This window comes from Gasterosteus aculeatus, chromosome 4 (assembly GCF_964276395.1).
Source record: "Gasterosteus aculeatus chromosome 4, fGasAcu3.hap1.1, whole genome shotgun sequence".
NCBI classification, from domain to species: Eukaryota; Metazoa; Chordata; class Actinopteri; order Perciformes; family Gasterosteidae; genus Gasterosteus; species Gasterosteus aculeatus.
Genome location: NC_135691.1, coordinates 34,036,718 through 34,055,029, shown reverse-complemented (window position 1 = coordinate 34,055,029; position 18,312 = coordinate 34,036,718). Strand labels below are relative to the sequence as shown.

The following is an 18,312-nucleotide window of genomic DNA, read 5'->3' as shown; positions in this document are numbered from 1 at the left end:
TGCACTGTTCATGTTCATGTGAGGAAAAAAAACATAAGGACTTGAATTGTTAATCTTCAACCCAATTACAATATAATCACAACAATTATATTTATTAATTCAGGTCTCATTTGTTGCGGCAGCAGCGTGATGAGCGGATCAGGATACGGTTAAAAATGATAAACAACTTTGTGTTTAAAAATTAAACAGTTTCCACAAACATTGTCTATGGAGAATTTAATTATCATTATCATTAGAAATGTTTCGTGGTTTGTTGCTGCTTTGTGCACATATCTCATTGTGTTTCTGTTATACATTCATATTGTGGCTATGCTTTCCTGCAGCTAACTTTATTAGAACATGAGAAGGAAAAGAATAAAAGTAAAGACCAATGAGTTGCGGCTGTTTTAAGCTGTAGGTCCTCATTAAGAACACAAGGGGGCAGTGTCGTTATATATTTATCAAATATTAAACCCACATATTGAAATGAAAAAAAGATTAGCACGCTGTGGAAAGATTAATGATACAAAACGTAACCAACAGATATATTACTCTGTGGCTAGAGATGAAGCTTCATCAATCAGGGGAAATCTCTGCAGCCGATAAAAACTATGCAAAGTAATTCAAATTAGCTCCATATGTAAAATGATATGGACACATTAATGCATCTTCTATGCAGCATAATGGTCACGTTGGCTATAATTTGATGCTCATGTTTTTGTGCTTAAATATTCTGTGTATAATAATAATGACGTTCAAAGAAACAAATAGTGTCTAAAGACACTTAACCCCAACATTGCACCTTTTACTACCATACTTGAATAATTCAGCATGGTGCACGTTTTCAGTGACTACTGGGGCACTGTTCACACTGCATACCCGGGGTCATCCTGGGATCGGCACTTCCCACACTCCATAGAGGCGGACTGGTACAAGAAGTGAAACGCTGTAACTTCAGACTCCGTGAGAGCTGCAGGACGCGTCCACATCGTCCACTGACGATGCTGCTGCTGGAAATGTCGCCCGCGGTCCTCTTCATAACGACTTTGGGTGAGTTTGTGTTATTTTGTGCTGGAATGTCCAAACCGTATATGAGGCGCTGCGATGGAAGTAACACATGACGTGTAACCACTCAGTCGTTATTATGTGTTTTGTGAGTTGAGAAATGGCCAAGATGCCACAGGAAGATTTGATGATTAAATTAGATATTATTGCCTAAGAGAATCCACGTGGTTTTGATTCAGGCCAAAGGCGTCTGCTCTGCTTCTGGGGTTTTTATGGTATGAAGGAGAATATTTGTTTTCGTGATGATGGAGATCCATGCGTGTTGGCTGAGCGGGCTCCTCTCCTCTCCTCCCCGCAGCGCTGTGCTGCTCCGTCAGGGCGCAGCAGCAGCTGCCCGAGTTCCCGGATGTGTGCACGGAGGGCAGCTGCTATCCGGCCACAGGTGACCTGCTGATCGGCCGCGCGCACAAGCTCTCCGTCTCCTCCACCTGCGGCGCGGAGCGTCCGGAGCGCTTCTGCATCGTCGGGCATCTGGAGGTAAGAAACGGGTGGATGCTGCACGGGAGGACGAGGTGAAGCAACTGTGAGCCTTTGGCCTTTATGTAGACTTTAAAAGTAGTTATCTGTATATTTAAACGAATCCACGCCTTTCATCCAAACACAAGACATCTTGGTGTCTTTTGATTTTAGGAGGATTTGAAGTTTAAGTTATAAATCCATACGAAGAGAATAAAGGTGCATGAATCCTATTGGCCCATAATCTAAATATGCTCATAACACATCATTTGTACACAGAAAATGTCCCATTTATTTGTATTTTGTACCACGTTTCAATGGGATCTGACCTGTAGTTCTAGTTGTACATTTCTGTACGTTCTGTTATAGCAGAGTTATTAAGTTAGTTACGTTTAGAAGAATATCAGTGCAACTGTGTTTGGAAATAAATAAATCAAAACATTGGCTTTGATTAAAAAATATCTACTTTTGTTTACAAGGACGCGCTCACGTGATGCGTGGGTGCGTGCACGTGATGCGTGGGTGCGTGCACGTGATGCTCGGGCGCGTGCACGCGTACAGTATCTGCTCGCCGTCTTCTGAAGTGTCTGTCCAGACATTCCTCTCCACAATAAAAGCGCTGTGTGGCCTCACAATCGCTTCGCTGTGTACTACATGGGAGGAGAGGGGGGGGAGGAAGGGAGGGGGAGGGGGGGGGGGGGTGATGTTCTCCTTTTTTCTAATCAAACACCCCTACGGCGAGTTGGCTGTGTGAATGGCGTCCTTATGAAATGACACACTGCGGGGCCTTTTCCTCCGCTTCCTGAGGATGAGCACAGCCCTCAAGTATGAGCCGCATGGCGACGCGTGGGGGGAGGGAAGAGAGGGGGGGAGGGAAGGGAGGGCGGAGGGAGCCTTTTAGTGGAAGACGTCCTCTCAAACCACTCTTGTTTATTCCCATGCTGCCATATTGGGACAGTCGCGCGGCGTGAACTCCGTGTGATGCGTCGTCGGCGCTGGAGACTCACAGTCGATTAATCAGTTAGCGGATCGACAGAAACCAGCTGGGAACTATTTTGATAAAAAGTAAGATCAGATGTTTGAAGAATATTATGTCAAAGGGGACAAAGAACGGAGAACACGCCGTCGACCTTCGGTGGATCCGGTTACTTTTCATTTTCACTGATCTGGTTTTGTGTCCCTCCCCCCCTCTCTCCCCTCTCTCCCCCCTCTCCCCCCCTCACACACACTCAGGAGGAGAAGAAATGCTTCGTGTGCGACTCGCGGCGCGTCTTCGACGAGGACAGCAACCAAGGCAGCCACGCCATCGACAACCTGGTCACCACCTTCGCCCACAACCGGCTGAAGACCTGGTGGCAGTCGGAGAACGGTGAGAGGAGGGGGGGAGGGGGGGGGGGGGGGGGGCGGCGAGGGGCTCTTCTCGTGGGAACCGCGCTCGGTAATGAGTAGCCGGGAGATCACAGGGACCCTCGCTGCAGGGACGGGAGGGGGGGCGGGGCTTACAGGTGTGCTGGGGCCGAACAGGTGTGTCATCACAACTCAAAAACGAGTGAGCTTTTTGCGTCCCTGTGAGACTCGTCTTTCCTTTGTTTGTTGTTTTCTTTGTGAAGAACTACGCGACTCCTCCGAATGGCGAATCCGGACTTCGCCGTAACATCTGTTCTAGAAACAAAGCCCTGCCTCATTCGCAGTGTCCACTCTGGGGGGGGGGGGAAACCAGCAATCATCACCTCCTTAATTTGCGCCCTGACAGACGTCTCACTGGTGGTGAGAAGCTGGAGCTGCAGTGGAACGTCTCCTCCGTCTCTCCCTCCCAGCGGCTCTGAACACAAGCAGGAAGCCGCAGACGCACAATAGCTTCGCTTGAGATTCTCCCGATTCCCCCGGCAGTCGTCCTCCAGATCACATCCGGGCTTTGATACGTGTGACGAACAGAGATATTTGTATTAACTCCACATTTACACATAAACTGGGGGGGGGGTGAAGGGTTGCGGATCAGCTGCTGCGACACACAATCCTGAGCCGCAGACTGACGAGGCCCTCAAGAAGCCTCAGCTGCATAAACACGTGCGGAGGAGCCGTAAACACTGGGAATGAATTACGTTTGAGTGCGTGAGAAAGTCCGTCTGCGCCTCGGCGTCACTTTTCAATGATTTCCTTCTACCTGCAGGTGTGGAGAACGTGACGATCCAGCTGGACCTGGAGGCCGAGTTTCACTTCACGCACCTTATCATGACCTTCAAGGTGCACACACGCACACGCACACACGCACACGCACTCGCCGTCCGCTCTCGTACCCACGGAGATAAACGCGCCGTCGGACAGCTGCGCCGGAGGAATGTGGGGAAGTGGTTTATGGTCTCTGGAGGCCGGTGGGAAGAGAGGAAGGAAGGGGCGGAGCTTGAGGGTCAGCGGTGAAATAACGCCGCTCTCCCGGCTTTCACGTGGTCGGCGGCTCCGTGACGAGGACCAGCTGGCCTCGTACCTCTACATCGTAATCGTAATCCCGCTGTGGGATCGGGCCGCCACCCTCTCAGGAACAACACATATATAACATACATACAGGTGTATTTATTATTATGGTCCCCAAAGGAAAAATATGAGATATTTAAACTTAATCTCATCGGAAAAACAATCAAAGAGAAATCAAACGTATTCCCATAGATTTGCTGCCAGACACATTAAACAACACACACTTTTATTGTTTTATTAAAACCTTCATCAGAGGCTTTTCGTTCGGAATGCGGCGGTTAACGTTTTTTTTCTTCTCTCAGACGTTCCGGCCGGCCGCCATGGTGATCGAGCGCTCCATGGACTTCGGGACAACGTGGCAGGTTTATCGGTACTTCGCCCACGACTGCGAGGCCTCCTTCCCCGGCGTGCCCTCCGGGCCGATGGCCAAGGTCAACGAAATCATCTGCGACTCCCGTTACTCCGACATCGAACCGTCCACGGAGGGAGAGGTGAGGAGTGTTTTATTAGTATTTTACTCTTTCTGTTGATTTGATTGTAGTTTTTTTTTACGGAAATCTCTGAGGATTTGAGGAGGAAAAGCAGCTCATTAAGAGTCACCCTGGATGTAAACTTTTACTCTGTTAGGTGATATTTCGGGTGCTGGACCCCGTCTTTGAGATTGAAGACCCCTACAGCCTGAAGATACAGAGTGAGCTCATCCTTAAACTGCCTTTATAATGTGTTAATTTGTATTATTATGACTGTTGGCCTCTTAAAATGTGTATAAAGTTGATGCTCTGTCCGCCTTTAGTTATTTATAAGGAGAAACAACCAGTTATTGACAAAACCAAAAAAAGTATTTAAAAACCTGCTTATAATCCTAATATTTATGGCCTTATAATAACATCTGCCCAAAATAAAAAAAGAGCGAACACTGTGGGGCCTCTGTTTGCCCGCAGCGTGACCTTTGACCTGCGCGGCGTGGCGTCTGATGAGCACATGGCGTTGAGGTGGTTCTATCAGCATCAGACGGGACGAGCGCTGCACGGAATCTCACATGTGGGAGCGAACCCGGCCTTCGTGCACCGCATCCAGACTGAGACACACACACACACACGCGCACGCACACACACACACACACACCTCGTGTTAAGTACGTGGTGAAATACTGTGGGTGTGTGAGGAACAGCGGCGGCGTCTTTGAGGTCGAAAACCCTGCAAGTAACTTGAAAATATAGAAACGTATAGAAATATATAAACGAAATAAAAAAACGTGATGAACCTGACACTCAATTTCCTGTGTGTGTGCGTGTGTGTGTGTGTGTGTGTGCGTGTGTGCGTGCGTGTGTGTGCGTGCGTGCGGCTGCAGACATGCTGAAGATCACGAACCTGCGGGTGAAGTTCCTGAAGCTCCACACGTTGGGCGACAACCTGCTCGACTACCGCGAGGAGGTGACGGAGAAGTACTACTACGCCCTCTACGACATGGTCGTCCGCGGCAACTGCTTCTGCTACGGCCACGCCTCCGAGTGCGCCCCGATCGACCACGGAACACCGGCCGCCATCGAGGGAATGGTACCGAACACACGGCGCCAATATACGAAGAGCTGATTCATAGAATAAAGAAAGGGTGGAAGGTTTCATCTCTATTTAATATCAAATCGATATTAACTTGACCTATTGTGTGTGTGTGTGTGTGTGTGTGTGTAGGTCCATGGCCGCTGTGTGTGTAATCACAACACCGAGGGACTAAACTGTGAGCGCTGTCAGGACTTCTACCAGGAGTTGCCGTGGAGACCAGCGGAGGGCCGAAACAGCCACGCCTGCAAGAGTAAGAACGCCGCCGACGCGGACGCCGGTTCACGCCGCGCTTGACCACAAAAAGCCAATCTGCTCCCCCGACCTCCCCTCCGCAGGGTGCGAGTGCAACCGGCACGCCGCGTCGTGCCACTTCGACCCGGCGGTGTACGCCACCACCGGCGGCGCCAGCGGAGGCGTGTGCGACGACTGCCGCCACAACACGGCGGGGCGCCAGTGCGAGCAGTGCGCGCCCTTCTACTACAAGCACCCGAACCGCGACCTCAGGGACCCCAACGTCTGCCAGCGTGAGTGACCTCCCCCCTCCCTCCTCCCCCCTCTCTCCTCCTCGCCATCACGTCGTCGTCTCCCCCAGACGAGCAACACCTGGATCCGCCGCCTTTGAAGCGGCTGTCGCGTCTCGGTTGTAATTGGCCCGTGAGTACGGGGTACGAGTGGGACGGGGGGGGGGGGGGGGCCGTGAGACGCCTCCCCCTCCCCCTCCCCCCGAGTCGCACGCTGTCTGCAGCGCTGCTCGGTTCTCGCTGACAGATGTGCTTTTACTACAGGATGAGCTCATTCCAACGTCACGCGTCCCCGCCGATCGCACGTCCCCCTCATGTCCTCTTCTCGTGTGTCCGCAGCGTGTGACTGTGACCCGGCCGGCTCTCTGCAGGGCGGGCTGTGCGACCCGCGCACCGACGTGGCCGCCGGGCTGATCTCGGGCCAGTGCCGCTGCAAGGCCAACGTGGAGGGCGAGCGCTGCGACCACTGCAGACAGGGCCACCACGGCCTGGGGGCGGAGCCTCACGGCTGCCTGCGTAAGGCTCGCGGGCGACTCGTTTCAAATAAGGCTTCATTAAGGGTTCCTCTTTGTTCTCCACTTGTGTTTTGCACATGAATCTACACTGCAAACACGTTATTCTCTGCGGGGAAACAAGGAGTAGCATCATTGTCATGGATTTGAAGGTTCTTGAAGGTTGGCCTTCGTTGGAGAACATTTGACGGGTTGACTGTGTGTGTGCAGCTTGTACCTGTAACCCGCTGGGCACGCTGCCCGGAGGAAACCCCTGCGACCCGGATGCCGGAAGCTGCTTCTGCAAGCGACTCGTCGGCGGACACAACTGTGACGCGTGTCTGGTGCGCACAACGCAAACGCACAGCCGCCTCGGCTAAGGCATTGTGGTCTTTGTTGTTGCTTGGGAACAAAGGAAGGTCTGTTTTGTTTTTTTCCCCCGTCCTTTTAGCCGCAGCACTGGGGTCTGTCCAACGACATGGACGGCTGCAGGCCGTGTGACTGCGACCACGGCGGGGCCGTCCACGACGAGTATGTTGAGGGGTCTTATTTTGTAATCGTGTCGTATGTGGATTCATCTCGAAGCGTGAAGGTCATGCATGTCCTCCGCCTCCCCAGCTGTGACCCCCGCTCGGGTCAGTGTGCGTGCAGGGAGCACATGCACGGGAGGCGCTGCGATCGAGTCCAGTCCGGCTTCTACTCCGTCTCCCTGGACCACTACACCTACGAAGCCGAGGACGCCGCGCACGGCCCCGTAAGTGCGTCTGTCCGACCGCCCTCCGTACACGCCGCCGCCGTCACGCAACGTTACAGCTTGGCTCTCTGACCTCCGGGCAGGGCGTGACGGTGGTGCCGAGGCCCCGCCCTCTGGACCGCAGCCCCACGTGGACCGGCCCGGGCTTCGTCAACGTCCCGGAAGGAGCCTACTTGGAGTTCACCGTGGACAACGTCCCCGAGTCCATGGACTACGACGTCCTGATCCGCTACGAGCCGCAGGTGACAAACGGCTTTCAAACGCCGTGCGTGCGTGCGTGTGTGTGTGTGTGTGCGTCGACTACGAGTGGCACCGCGTGGACGCTTTGAGGGTGAAAAGGACACACGTCCTCTGTGTGTTTGCAGCTGCCCGAGCAGTGGGAGCAGGTGGACGTCCGGGTGCAGCGTCCCGCCTCCACCCCCCAGGAACACGCCCCTTTCTGCAACAGCCGCGAAGACCAGGACGACCAGTCCGTCTCCCTCCCGCCTGGATCCAGGTAGAACCGCCCGCCTGTGTCCCTCCGGCAGGACGTCCACACACACACACACACACACACACCCCGACTGCCCGCTGTGTTTCAGGCACGTGTCGCTGGGGAGGCCGGTGTGCTTGGAGAGAGGACTGAACTACACCATCCGTCTCACTCTGCCGCTGTACTCGTCAGCCGGCGACGTCCAGAGCCCGTACACGCTCATCGACTCGGTACGCCGATTAAAAGCCGCGAAAAACGTTCCCTTACTGTCGACGGCTTGTTGTTGTTTTGCAACATTATTGCATTCTGTTGTCGGTGAAATTGGCTCAGTAGCCCGAGGGCTGCTGCTCTCCTCCTCCCGAACTGTGTTTTCATCACTGCTTTCATGACTCCTCCTCCTCCTCCTCCTCCCGGGCAGTTGGTGCTGATACCCTCGGTGAGGGAGCTGAACATGTTCCACGGGCTGGACGGGGACGAAGCGTGGGACACGTTCCAGCGCTACCGCTGTCTGGAGAGCAGCCAGAGCGTCATCAAGAGCCCTCTGACCGACATCTGCAACGACTACATCTTCAGCGTCTCCGCCCTGCTGCACAAAGGCGCCGTGGGTACGTCCGTCGCTTCGTGTGCACGCCGTGAACTCCCGCAGCACCTCCTGCAGCCCGACGGAAGTGCTTCTTCCTTTCATTTCATTGCTATTCTGTCCCCCAGAATGCCGCTGTGACCCCCAGGGTTCGCTCAGCGCCGTGTGCGAGGCCAGCGGCGGCCAGTGCCGGTGTCGACCCAACGTCGCGGGCAGGAACTGCGACCGCTGTGCGCCCGCCACGTTCCTCTTCGGCCCCGCCGGCTGCAGACGTGAGTCTTTTTTTTTTTTTTTTTCAGGCCCCCGACTCACCCGAGGAATATGACGACCTTGTTTATCTCGCCCCCCCTCCCCAGCCTGCGGCTGTGACCCCCTGGGCTCCGTCGGCGCCTTTTGCCACGAGGCGACGGGCCAGTGCGAGTGCGCGCCGGGCGCCGCGGGGCGCCAGTGTTCCCACTGCCTGCCGGGCTTCTGGGGCTTCCCCCAGTGCCGAGCGTGCCAGTGCAACGGCCACAGCGAGTACTGCCACCCTCAGAGCGGCGAGTGTCAGGGCTGCAGAGACTTCACCGCCGGACGCCACTGCGCGAGGTCAGGCGCCGCCGAGTCGCAGGACCTCCGAGCACAGCCGAACCCCCCGCCCCCCCCTACTTCACCTTTTTCCTTTACTTCCAGGTGTCTGGCCGGTTACCACGGTGACCCACAGCTGGGCTCGGGTGGCCACTGCCGTCCCTGCATGTGCCCCGACGGCCCGAGCAGCGGACGCCAGTTTTCAGACAGCTGTTACCTCCCGGCTGCCGCGAACCAGCTGGTGTGTGTGTGCAGCCCCGGATACAAAGGTAAGCAAACACACACACACACACACACACACACACACACACACACACACACACACACACACACCATAATTAGTAAGAACAGATTTGTTTTTATGTGAGCAGCTCGTTGCAGCTCATCTCATCGCGTCTTCACGTGAAACCCGAGCAGCACTTGAGGCCTCCTCTAACGTTAAAAACCCCTGACTTCACTTCCTGCCCCCCCACCTCCAGGTGCCAGGTGTGATGAGTGCGCCCCCGGCTACTTCGGGAACCCTCAGGTGCCCGGCGGGCGCTGCTTGCCCTGCCAGTGCAACAGCAACATCGACATGCACGACCCGGGGTCCTGCGACGCTCGGACGGGCGCCTGTCTCAAATGCCTGCATCACACCGAGGGCTACGGGTGTCAGCAATGCAGACAGGGTTACTACGGCGACGCGGCCGCGCAGACCTGCTGGAGTGAGTACAGCTGTTGACGCCGCTGGATTACTGTGCGCCGGCGCACGTGGTTCAGCTTAGACGTTGCGACACAGGTAACAAATCGCATTTCCCCTCGTTGCATAAACGTCTCTCCTCCCGTGCGCAGAGTGCACGTGCGACTCGGCGGGCACGTCACCTCGGGCCTGCTCCTCCCCCGGCGAGTGCCAGTGCGACCGCCGCAGCGGCCAGTGCCCCTGCTTGCCCAACGTGGTCGGTCAGAACTGCGACGCCTGCGCCGCCGACACGTGGGACATGGCGGGCGGGGCGGGCTGCCGGCGCTGCGACTGCGACCCCGTCCACTCCTTCGGGTCCTCCTGCGACGAGGTGAGCCGGCGTGACAGCCGAGTGGCGACGCCATCCGGTCTGTCGGCGGACTGGTCGTTGGGAGTTTTTCCCCCGTCTGTGTTTGGGTTTGCGTTTGATGGATGGACTCCAGCTGTTGGGGAAGCGCTTCTCTCTCTCCCTCTCAAACAATCGTGCACCGTGAGAAGAGATTAGCGAGCGCGCACACAAACATTCGGACTCCTGTGTTTACTGGCTGCGCTCCACCGCAGGAAGGAAGCTCTGAGTACTGAGTCAACATTTCTCTGTGGAAGAAAAGACGTGAAACAAACAGTATTTGTCTGTAACCCCCCCCCCTCTTTATGTTCTCTGCGTCTCGGCTGTCGCTGAAGGTCACGGGACAGTGTTCGTGCAGACCCGGTTTCGGCGGGAAGACGTGTCGAGAATGCAGGGAGCTCTTCTGGGGGGACCCGCAGGTCAAATGTCACGGTAGGTAACAACAAACCTTCTCCAGCAGACTCCTTCATGGAGGAGCACTGTTCACTCCGTGCAGCCGTGTGGTGTTCAGATGTTCATGAGGCCACCAGCGGGGGCTCAAATGTTTGTGGGATGAATCAGCGAGCTGCAGCTCCGCTTTTCGGTCTCATCGTGAGTTGAACAAACCGTGCAGTTCTTTTTCCCAGTAGCTAGCTCATCCTCAGAGGACCCGAGAGGGAGGGAGGAGGAGGAAGAGGAGGAGGAGGAGGTCGTTCCCAGCTCATGAGAACCAGATGTTCTTTCCAGAACTCCCCAGGCGTCCCATTTTCGTCATGCACCAACGCCCGGAGGGCTCAGGAACCCTGAATGATTCCCGCTGCATTCCCCGTGAGAGGGCCCGTGAGTCGCTGGAGCAGCTGCACGTCGCTTTGCTTCCACGCGCTGAGAAACGCGTGGGAGTAACGCGTAGCTGCGCCGGCGAGGAGGCCTCTTAACGCGTCCCCCGTCTTCATGGTGGCTTTAATCGCCTGGCTGGTGCTTTTTAAAAACAGATGTAACATTTTCTCTTGACCGTTATCTTCATGAATCCTGTGATCATAAGATGAGGGGGGGGGGGGCCTCACCAACCTTGCATTCCTTCCTTGTGACTTGTGACCAGACCTCCTCTTCTTCTCTGGGGAGGGAGAGCCGCTGTGACCTTCATGGTCTGCAGTTTATTTACAGGAGGTCAAATGTCTCATTTTCCTTCGGGAGACTTAAGAACACAAACACTCTGCTGCAAATCTTTTTTTTTTTATATGAAGACGTGAATCTTACTTTTCGAGGTTGAGAAAACTCCCGGTGAACGTTTGGTGGCTCCGGTTGTTTCTTTGGATTCCTGCGATGAGCTTTTTTTTTTTTTTCTCCTCCTCCTCCAGCTTGCGACTGCGACTCTCGGGGGATCTCCAGCGGGCAGTGCCACCGGGCCACCGGCGCGTGCACCTGCGCGGCGGGCGTGTCCGGCCCGCGCTGTGACCAATGTGCCCGCGGCCACCGCGGCGACTTCCCCGCCTGCGAACCCTGCCACCGCTGCTTCGCCGCGTGGGACGCGACGGTCGGCGAGCTGACCAATCAGACGCGCCGCCTGGAGGCCCGGGTGACGCGGCTGCGGGCCAGCCGGGTGACGGCGCCGTACAAAGACTTGTTCGGCAGCCTGGAGAGGAACGCCGACGCCGTGAGAGGAATAGTGGAGAGAAAGCCGGCGGCGGAGCTGGAGCAGATCCAGGAGCTGATGCAGCAGATCACGTGAGGACACAGACAAGTGAAAGCGACCCGCGGACGCGTCCCCCGCTCGAGTTCACCGCCTTCTCCTGCTCCTCCAGCGGCGTGATGTCCTACCTGAACGGAAAGCTGAACACCACGGAGGAGACCGCGAGCCTCCTGCGGCGAGACGCCAACGCCACCGACGCCAACCTGGGTGCGCTGAGCGACGCGGCCGAGCAGCTGCAGCGGACGGTCCGGGAGCTGCAGCAGCGGGTGTCCGACATCAAGAACGCCAACATCCAGGGTGGGAAAACATAACGTGACAACCGAATAAACCCTCCGTTCCCTCCGATTTACAGTGATTCACCTCTCCCGACTTTCCAGGCGCCGCGGACACCATCGCGGAGGCGCGCGCGCAGTCCGTGGCGGCCGAGCGCAGCGCCAACACCTCCACCAGCAGCCCCGGGAGCTGGGTGGAGCAATCGGCGGCGCTGCGGAAAGCCGCGGAGGGCAAACTGAGCGGCGCTCGGAAGGAGTTCGACCGCAGGAACCAGAGGAACTCGGAGAAGCTGGACAAGCTGTCGGCCGCGCTGGAGACGCTGGTCCTGTCCCCGCTGAGCGAGGCGGTGAGAGGCGCCGCCGGGAAAATACCTTTCATTGTAAAGCAGTTTCATCTTAGTGAACGACGTCAAAGTTCATTGTCTCTCTCTCTGCAGACGTGTGGCGGTGCAGCTGAAGGGGACGGATGCTCCGGCTCCCCCTGCGGCGGTTTGGGTTGCGGCGGCGAGGGCGGAGCGCCTCGGTGCGGCGGGGAGGGGTGCGGAGGCCTCGTCGCCGCCTCCCACGCCGCGCTGACATCAGCCAGGGACCGGGACCGGCAGGTGGTCGCAGCGGGCCACGAGGTGGACGAGCTCTCTCGGCTGGTGAGTCAGCGCGGCGGCGTGTGAAAACCACGGCGGGCCCGATTTGAAGGCGTGACGTGGCGTTTGTGATCAGGTGTGGGAGGCCAACAACCGCGCCAACGAGGCCAAGGTGAGCGCTCTGGGAGCGCTGGTCGGATCCAACCGGAGCAGAGAGAGGGTGGAGCAGAGCAACCAGCAGCTGCGGAGCCTCATTATGGAGATACGGGACCTGCTGAGCGGCGAGTGACACGGACGCGGAACCGCCGATCCAAAGAGAAGGACGCGGTTTGACTCGCTGTGCACTCCGATCCCAACAGACGAGAAGGCGAATGTTTCGGTGATCGAGGCGGTGGCCGACGAGGTGTTGGCTCTGAAGATGCCGACCTCCACCCAGGAGCTGCGGGAGCTGACGAAGGAGATCAGGGAGAAGGTGGAGAGTCTGACCAGCGTGGAGGAGATTCTCAGCCAGAGCGCCGAGGACATCCGGGCCGCAGAGCTGCTGCTGAGACGAGCCGGGTCGGCCAGGTGATGTCGGCGTGTCGGTTTAATTAGTTTAAACATGACCTTTCCCAACATGAATAGTATTGTTTTCACAGTATAAAGTCTGATCATTCCTGTAAATCACCACAAATATGAATAACTCAAACACGGGCGACAGACACATAAGAGCTACTCTAAATACATGTACTCCTTCAGTAAGGAGGCGTCCAACACAAAGGAGGCGGCGGATAAGATGCAGGCCGTCCTGGACGAGACTGAGCGCGCTCAGAGCGTCGCCACGGACGCCCTCCAACTGGCCCAGAACAACACGAACGCCACCCGGGAGCTGCTGAGCTCTGTGAGTCTGACCTCTGACCTCCAAAGTCACGGAACTGTCTGGTCACAATGGGAATAAAACCACCGTTGGCGTGTTGTGCGTCAGGTGGAGTCGGAGACGGCCGCGTCGGAGCTGAAGCTCGGTAACACAACGGGCCGACTGCTGCAGCTGGACAGGGAGGTGGGCCTGCTACGACAGAACAACCTGGAGGTGAACCGCCGGGTGGAGACGGCCAACCGGACCACCGACCGGGCCCGGCTGGACGCAGCGGAGGCCCAGCAGGTCGCTCTCTCACACACACACACGGATTACTCACCATTACTTCTCAAACACGCTTGGTTCGGATTCTGGGACGCTCAAGAAAGGTTCTGCCGCCGTCCTCCCAGTAATGCTCTGTTCCATGTGCAGGAGTTTGACGAGGAGGTGAAGGGGAGACTTGTGACGGTGGAGGACCTGGTGGAGGACAAAGGGGAGTCGGCGCTGCAGGGGAGGACGACAGCGGAGAGACTGCAGAAGGAAGCCAAAGAGCTGCTGGCTCAGAGCGTCAGCAAGCTGCAGAGACTGGAAGGTGGGTCACATGACTATTCGACACGCCGTGCTACGGTTCCACAGCCGGTCTCTCTGTCTGAAGTCGCGTCTCCTGTCTCCTCAGAGCTGGAACGCTCCTACGAGGCCAACCAGCTCCTCCTGGAGGCCAAAGCTGCCGAGCTGCTGGAGTTGGAGGTACAGGCCCGCTTGGCGCTGGAGGCGTTCAGCCACAAAGTGATGCTGTACAGTACCTGTGCGTGAGGGTCACCCAGTGTTCTACAGCTTTTAGGGCCAAACGCTGTAAAACGTAACACGTTAACGCTCCAGTATTTTGATCAGCTGAAATGCTGCCAATAAAGTATCAGAAGAAACCACTAAAAGCCGATGTGACCTCAGTCCTCAAAGCCGAGAATGTGTAGACAATATTAAACTATTTAGTTGTATCGGATATTCATATAGTTTGTATTTAAATATAATGTATACTATTAAGTACTTAAATAGCCAAAAGTATTAAACATTTGCTAATTCTTTTTGGTGGATCCAAGCTTGTTTTCCCTGCACACATTTCCATCAATATATATATATATATATATATATATATATATATATATCCTATAAAACAAAACAAATGAGCTGATCGAAACCACATTCTGGAGACCTGAGGAGCTTTATAGTTTGGAGCAAATGCTGATGAATCTCATGTGCATCCCAACCGCTCTCACTGTGATCAATGCAACTTCAACCTTTATTTTACACGTTTTAGGATTAAGATTAATTCACCTGTGGCCAAGATACTCACAAAGATGATTTACAAGAACAGAGAAACATTTTATTTGAGATATTTGGCATTTGGAAGAATATTTGTTCCTGTTAAAATAGAGCATCGTCCATGACATAATTGAACATCAATACAAAAGATGACGGAACACTACGGCATGAAGCCTTACAGTACTAACGGACTTGTGTATTCTCATCACTGGGTGTGGTATTATGGCTGTTATTATGTGCACGTAGTCCCTTGTGTTTATCGTATGATCTATGGCCACACATTGTGAGGCCATAAAAATGACAACAATTCTAGGTTTTCAAAGAGTTGGATTTCTTTAAAGCGGAACGTGAAATAAAGAATTCACATCATGGGACAAATAAATTTAGCGTCATAATCAAATTGTTGGAATACTAACAAGCAGCACAGTAAGGCGGAGCGAGGACGGTCCAACAGAAAATCCTCCCACAACACACTGGTGTGATCTCTCATTTTAAACATCTGGTGTAAAAATATACGGCGTGGTGGTCGGAGAGGAAACGTCGACTCCGTTCACCAACTACAGCTCCTACACCCCAAAACAAACGCAAATTCACTTTTCTCTCTGACTCACGGGGGTCAAGGGCTGAGTAGGAGCGGCCTCGGCTCCCCGCGGTCTAGTCTCTGCTGCGGGGGTTGTGTGGCGGGGGGGCTCCTTCCATGGGGGCCGAGCTGGGGACGGAGAGCAGCTGGCCGGCGTGCATGCGCTCGTTGGCGCGCAGCTGACACCCGTCCTGCAGCATGCGCAGAGCGATCCGGGCGATGTTGCGCGAGTCGTCCAGACCGGAGTGAGGGCGACCTTCGTACTGCAGACCCAACTTCTCCAACATGGTGCTCAGCTTGGTCTGTGTGCGCGGGACCTGGGGGAGGTGGGGGGGCATTTTATCAACAAACTGGTTATGAGTGACTTGCATTCCTTCATTGTGACACAAAGGCATTGAGATAAAGAGTCTCTCATATTTAAAACTATTAAAAACACAAACCTTGTAGAAGTTCCCGTATGATTTCCTGATGTTGATCCACTTCTTCGCAAACTGAGGGTATCGGATCCGGCTGATCCGGCACTGGATGTTGAGGAACTTGCTCATGTCCCAGGCCCTAAAACAACAAGAGTGGTGAAAGATTTGACTCCACTGACGAGAGGCGGCACAGATTGTGCAGCATCGCTGCTCTTCAAAACATACCCGTCGGTGAGGATGGCGTATTTGTACTTTGTCCCGAGCTCCCTCTCCTGAAGCCAAGCGACGACCCGCTGGAGGACATCCGGAAACGGGGCCGCTTCATCCACCATTTTCTGCTCAATAAAACGACAGCGTGTTCGACGACAACTAAAACTAAAACGCCCCGATGACGCCTTGATGGTGCTGAACCAACCTGGGTTATCCCCGTTAACTGCACACAGAAGTCGGAGAGCTGCGGGTTCGACTCTGGCTTCACGTATTCCTGAAACGAGTCCACCTGCAAAAGAAACAACACTGAGGAATACAGGAGTCGCCCCGCTGGTTCTATAACGGGAGCATCTCAAACTCCACTCACGATTTCCAAGGTGTGCGTGTTGATGAGCACCATGGGGAACTCGATGATCTCGTGGTGGAAGTCGGACGGGTTGTCCTCTTCACACGTTGCTTCGAAGTCCACCACGCAGATGTAGTCATAGTAGGTGTCGGTGGCCCCTCCCTCGGCGGCAGACTGCAGCAGCTTCTGCTTCTTGTAATGGCTCTTCAGCCTCTTCTTCATCACATCCTTCACGCCTCTTCTCACACACACACAGAAAGAGATTCAGGAAACACTCGACATGAAACGTTCATGAACTAAGCAGAACTTCCTGCACGATACACAAATCTAGGATGTTCTGTTTTAGTCTTTCTTAGTATTACATTACCTCGTGTCGAGGTGCAGCTCTGACAACTTGATCCGAAGCTCGTCCATGGTCATGCGGTTGATGTGTCCGTTAGCCATGGAGATCTCTTTGTACACCGGGTGACTGAAGTCACTGTTGGACTGGGACGGGGACACCTGAGGAGCAGCTTCCTCGTCGGGACATATCCTGCTGCAAGGCTTCACCTGAAGACCAGTTAAATCGTTCTTTATGTGTGATAGGGACATAACACTAATAGGACAATAATAAGGTCAGATAACTATTCTGTGCAGGTCATTGATTATGCAATACATTTACCATACCCGGTGAATAGTTTTTACCATCACTTGTGTCATATAGTGATGTACTGTTTTGTAGCATGTAAGCTAGCGTTTAACGGTTAGCATGTCAGATAAATAAACAGTGACGTTGCCTCCAGGGTAAACACGACGCTAACGTTAGCACACTGCGCACACACACCAACCTCCTCATCATCTGCTCTGGCATCCGACATCTTCGCGTTCAGGTCCTCGGTGTGAATATTCTCTTTGTGCTCATCCATTTAAAGTGGTTAAAGTTAATCCAGAAAACTGCCAGCAATTAAACAAATAAAACCTAAAGGTAATGTAAGGTGAATTCTGTAGCCACACCTGCTAACATTAGCTAGCTAACTGAATCATTCCGGTGTTTGACTTCAGTTATGCACTTTGAACCGCTGGCCTATTACGAAAGTAACTAATCCAGTTATAGTTATTAAATACTTAAACACTAATCAATGAAACCGGTTTTAATCCATAGCGTTTCTATCGTACCTCAACAACCAGCTCGCCGCGCAACATTCAACTTTTTCTAACGGCGACCAGTTTTGACGACTTCCGGTCTGCGCCAAACTCACTCCCCGCCCCCTACCGCCCCCTGGTGATGTGGCTGATCAGATGAACAACCGATACTGAACATGTATTTTTGCACACATTTAAAAATAATGTTTAATCGATACTGACTTGATGTTATTTATTATCTTGACAATGTCGCCTGATATAAATGTAAAAGGTTTTATTCACACGAGCAGATTATCTTATCTATTTACTCATTTTGATCACATCACATATCATAGATATGTAAATAGATAAATGGCCCAATCAATAGTTAGTGGAGTCTGTATTAATATTTGTTATTACAAGAAGGTCCAACATAAGAGGGGATGCATAAAAGGTGCTTTTTTGATTTGTTTTTATATAACTCATATAAATCATTATAGTTACAATTATTTGTTTTTGTCTTCATTATAAGAAATCCAAAGAAAAATTCTCAAATATATTTTCCAAGTTTTTAAACACATTTGGAGACACTGCTCATGCCTGACAGCCAGATGGCAGTATCCTCCAGAACAAAGATAACCATATTTCATTTGCCCAACAAATACACATGCATGGTTTAATTTGTTTTATTTTAGAGATGTAAAATAATGTAATTTATGAAGTCTTGCTTATTAATAATGAGAAAATTCATAAAATTCACTACATGAGGTTTTAATGAGGAACAGCAAACAAGTTAAACACCACTAAATATATTAATTTAAGTATTATAAAAAAGAGACTTTCACTTGAATTCATTAGACTCGTTTTATGTATGAATTACTTAAGGTGCTTCCAGAGTGGTTTGATTCCTGTCCTTACCTCACACAGTCCGACGGATCGTGGATAATGCAATATAATAATAAAAAGGACCAGAAAGAAACAGAAAATATGGAAAGATC

At 53.3% G+C, this 18,312-nt stretch overlaps 2 protein-coding genes across 2 annotated transcripts; one reads left to right on the top strand and one right to left on the bottom strand.

Annotated features, from left to right (window-relative positions):
* Window positions 1–880: 880 nt before the first annotated feature.
* lamb1b (laminin, beta 1b) lies at window positions 881–15,685 on the top strand. The gene is made up of 33 exons (XM_040175447.2): window positions 881–1,029; window positions 1,343–1,521; window positions 2,734–2,869; window positions 3,671–3,744; window positions 4,275–4,463; window positions 4,600–4,663; window positions 5,324–5,529; window positions 5,665–5,785; window positions 5,871–6,059; window positions 6,396–6,572; window positions 6,779–6,891; window positions 6,999–7,078; window positions 7,166–7,301; window positions 7,385–7,543; window positions 7,667–7,797; window positions 7,883–8,003; window positions 8,192–8,378; window positions 8,482–8,625; window positions 8,710–8,941; window positions 9,026–9,189; window positions 9,400–9,624; window positions 9,752–9,969; window positions 10,320–10,416; window positions 11,322–11,688; window positions 11,766–11,950; window positions 12,031–12,272; window positions 12,363–12,569; window positions 12,643–12,787; window positions 12,866–13,073; window positions 13,245–13,386; window positions 13,471–13,647; window positions 13,774–13,933; window positions 14,018–15,685. Exons 1-33 carry the CDS (start codon window positions 981–983, stop codon window positions 14,152–14,154), a joined length of 5,361 nt encoding a protein of 1,786 aa, XP_040031381.2. The 5' UTR covers window positions 881–980; the 3' UTR covers window positions 14,155–15,685.
* On the bottom strand, window positions 14,701–17,487 carry eri1 (exoribonuclease 1). Its single transcript, XM_040175451.2, has 7 exons — window positions 17,041–17,487; window positions 16,581–16,762; window positions 16,235–16,451; window positions 16,073–16,156; window positions 15,883–15,992; window positions 15,682–15,796; window positions 14,701–15,558 (listed from the first exon to the last, which is right to left on the bottom strand). The coding sequence occupies exons 1-7, from the start codon at window positions 17,116–17,118 to the stop codon at window positions 15,316–15,318; spliced, it is 1,029 nt and encodes a 342-aa protein (XP_040031385.2). The 5' UTR covers window positions 17,119–17,487; the 3' UTR covers window positions 14,701–15,315.
* Between the last annotated feature and the right edge of the window lie 825 nt (window positions 17,488–18,312).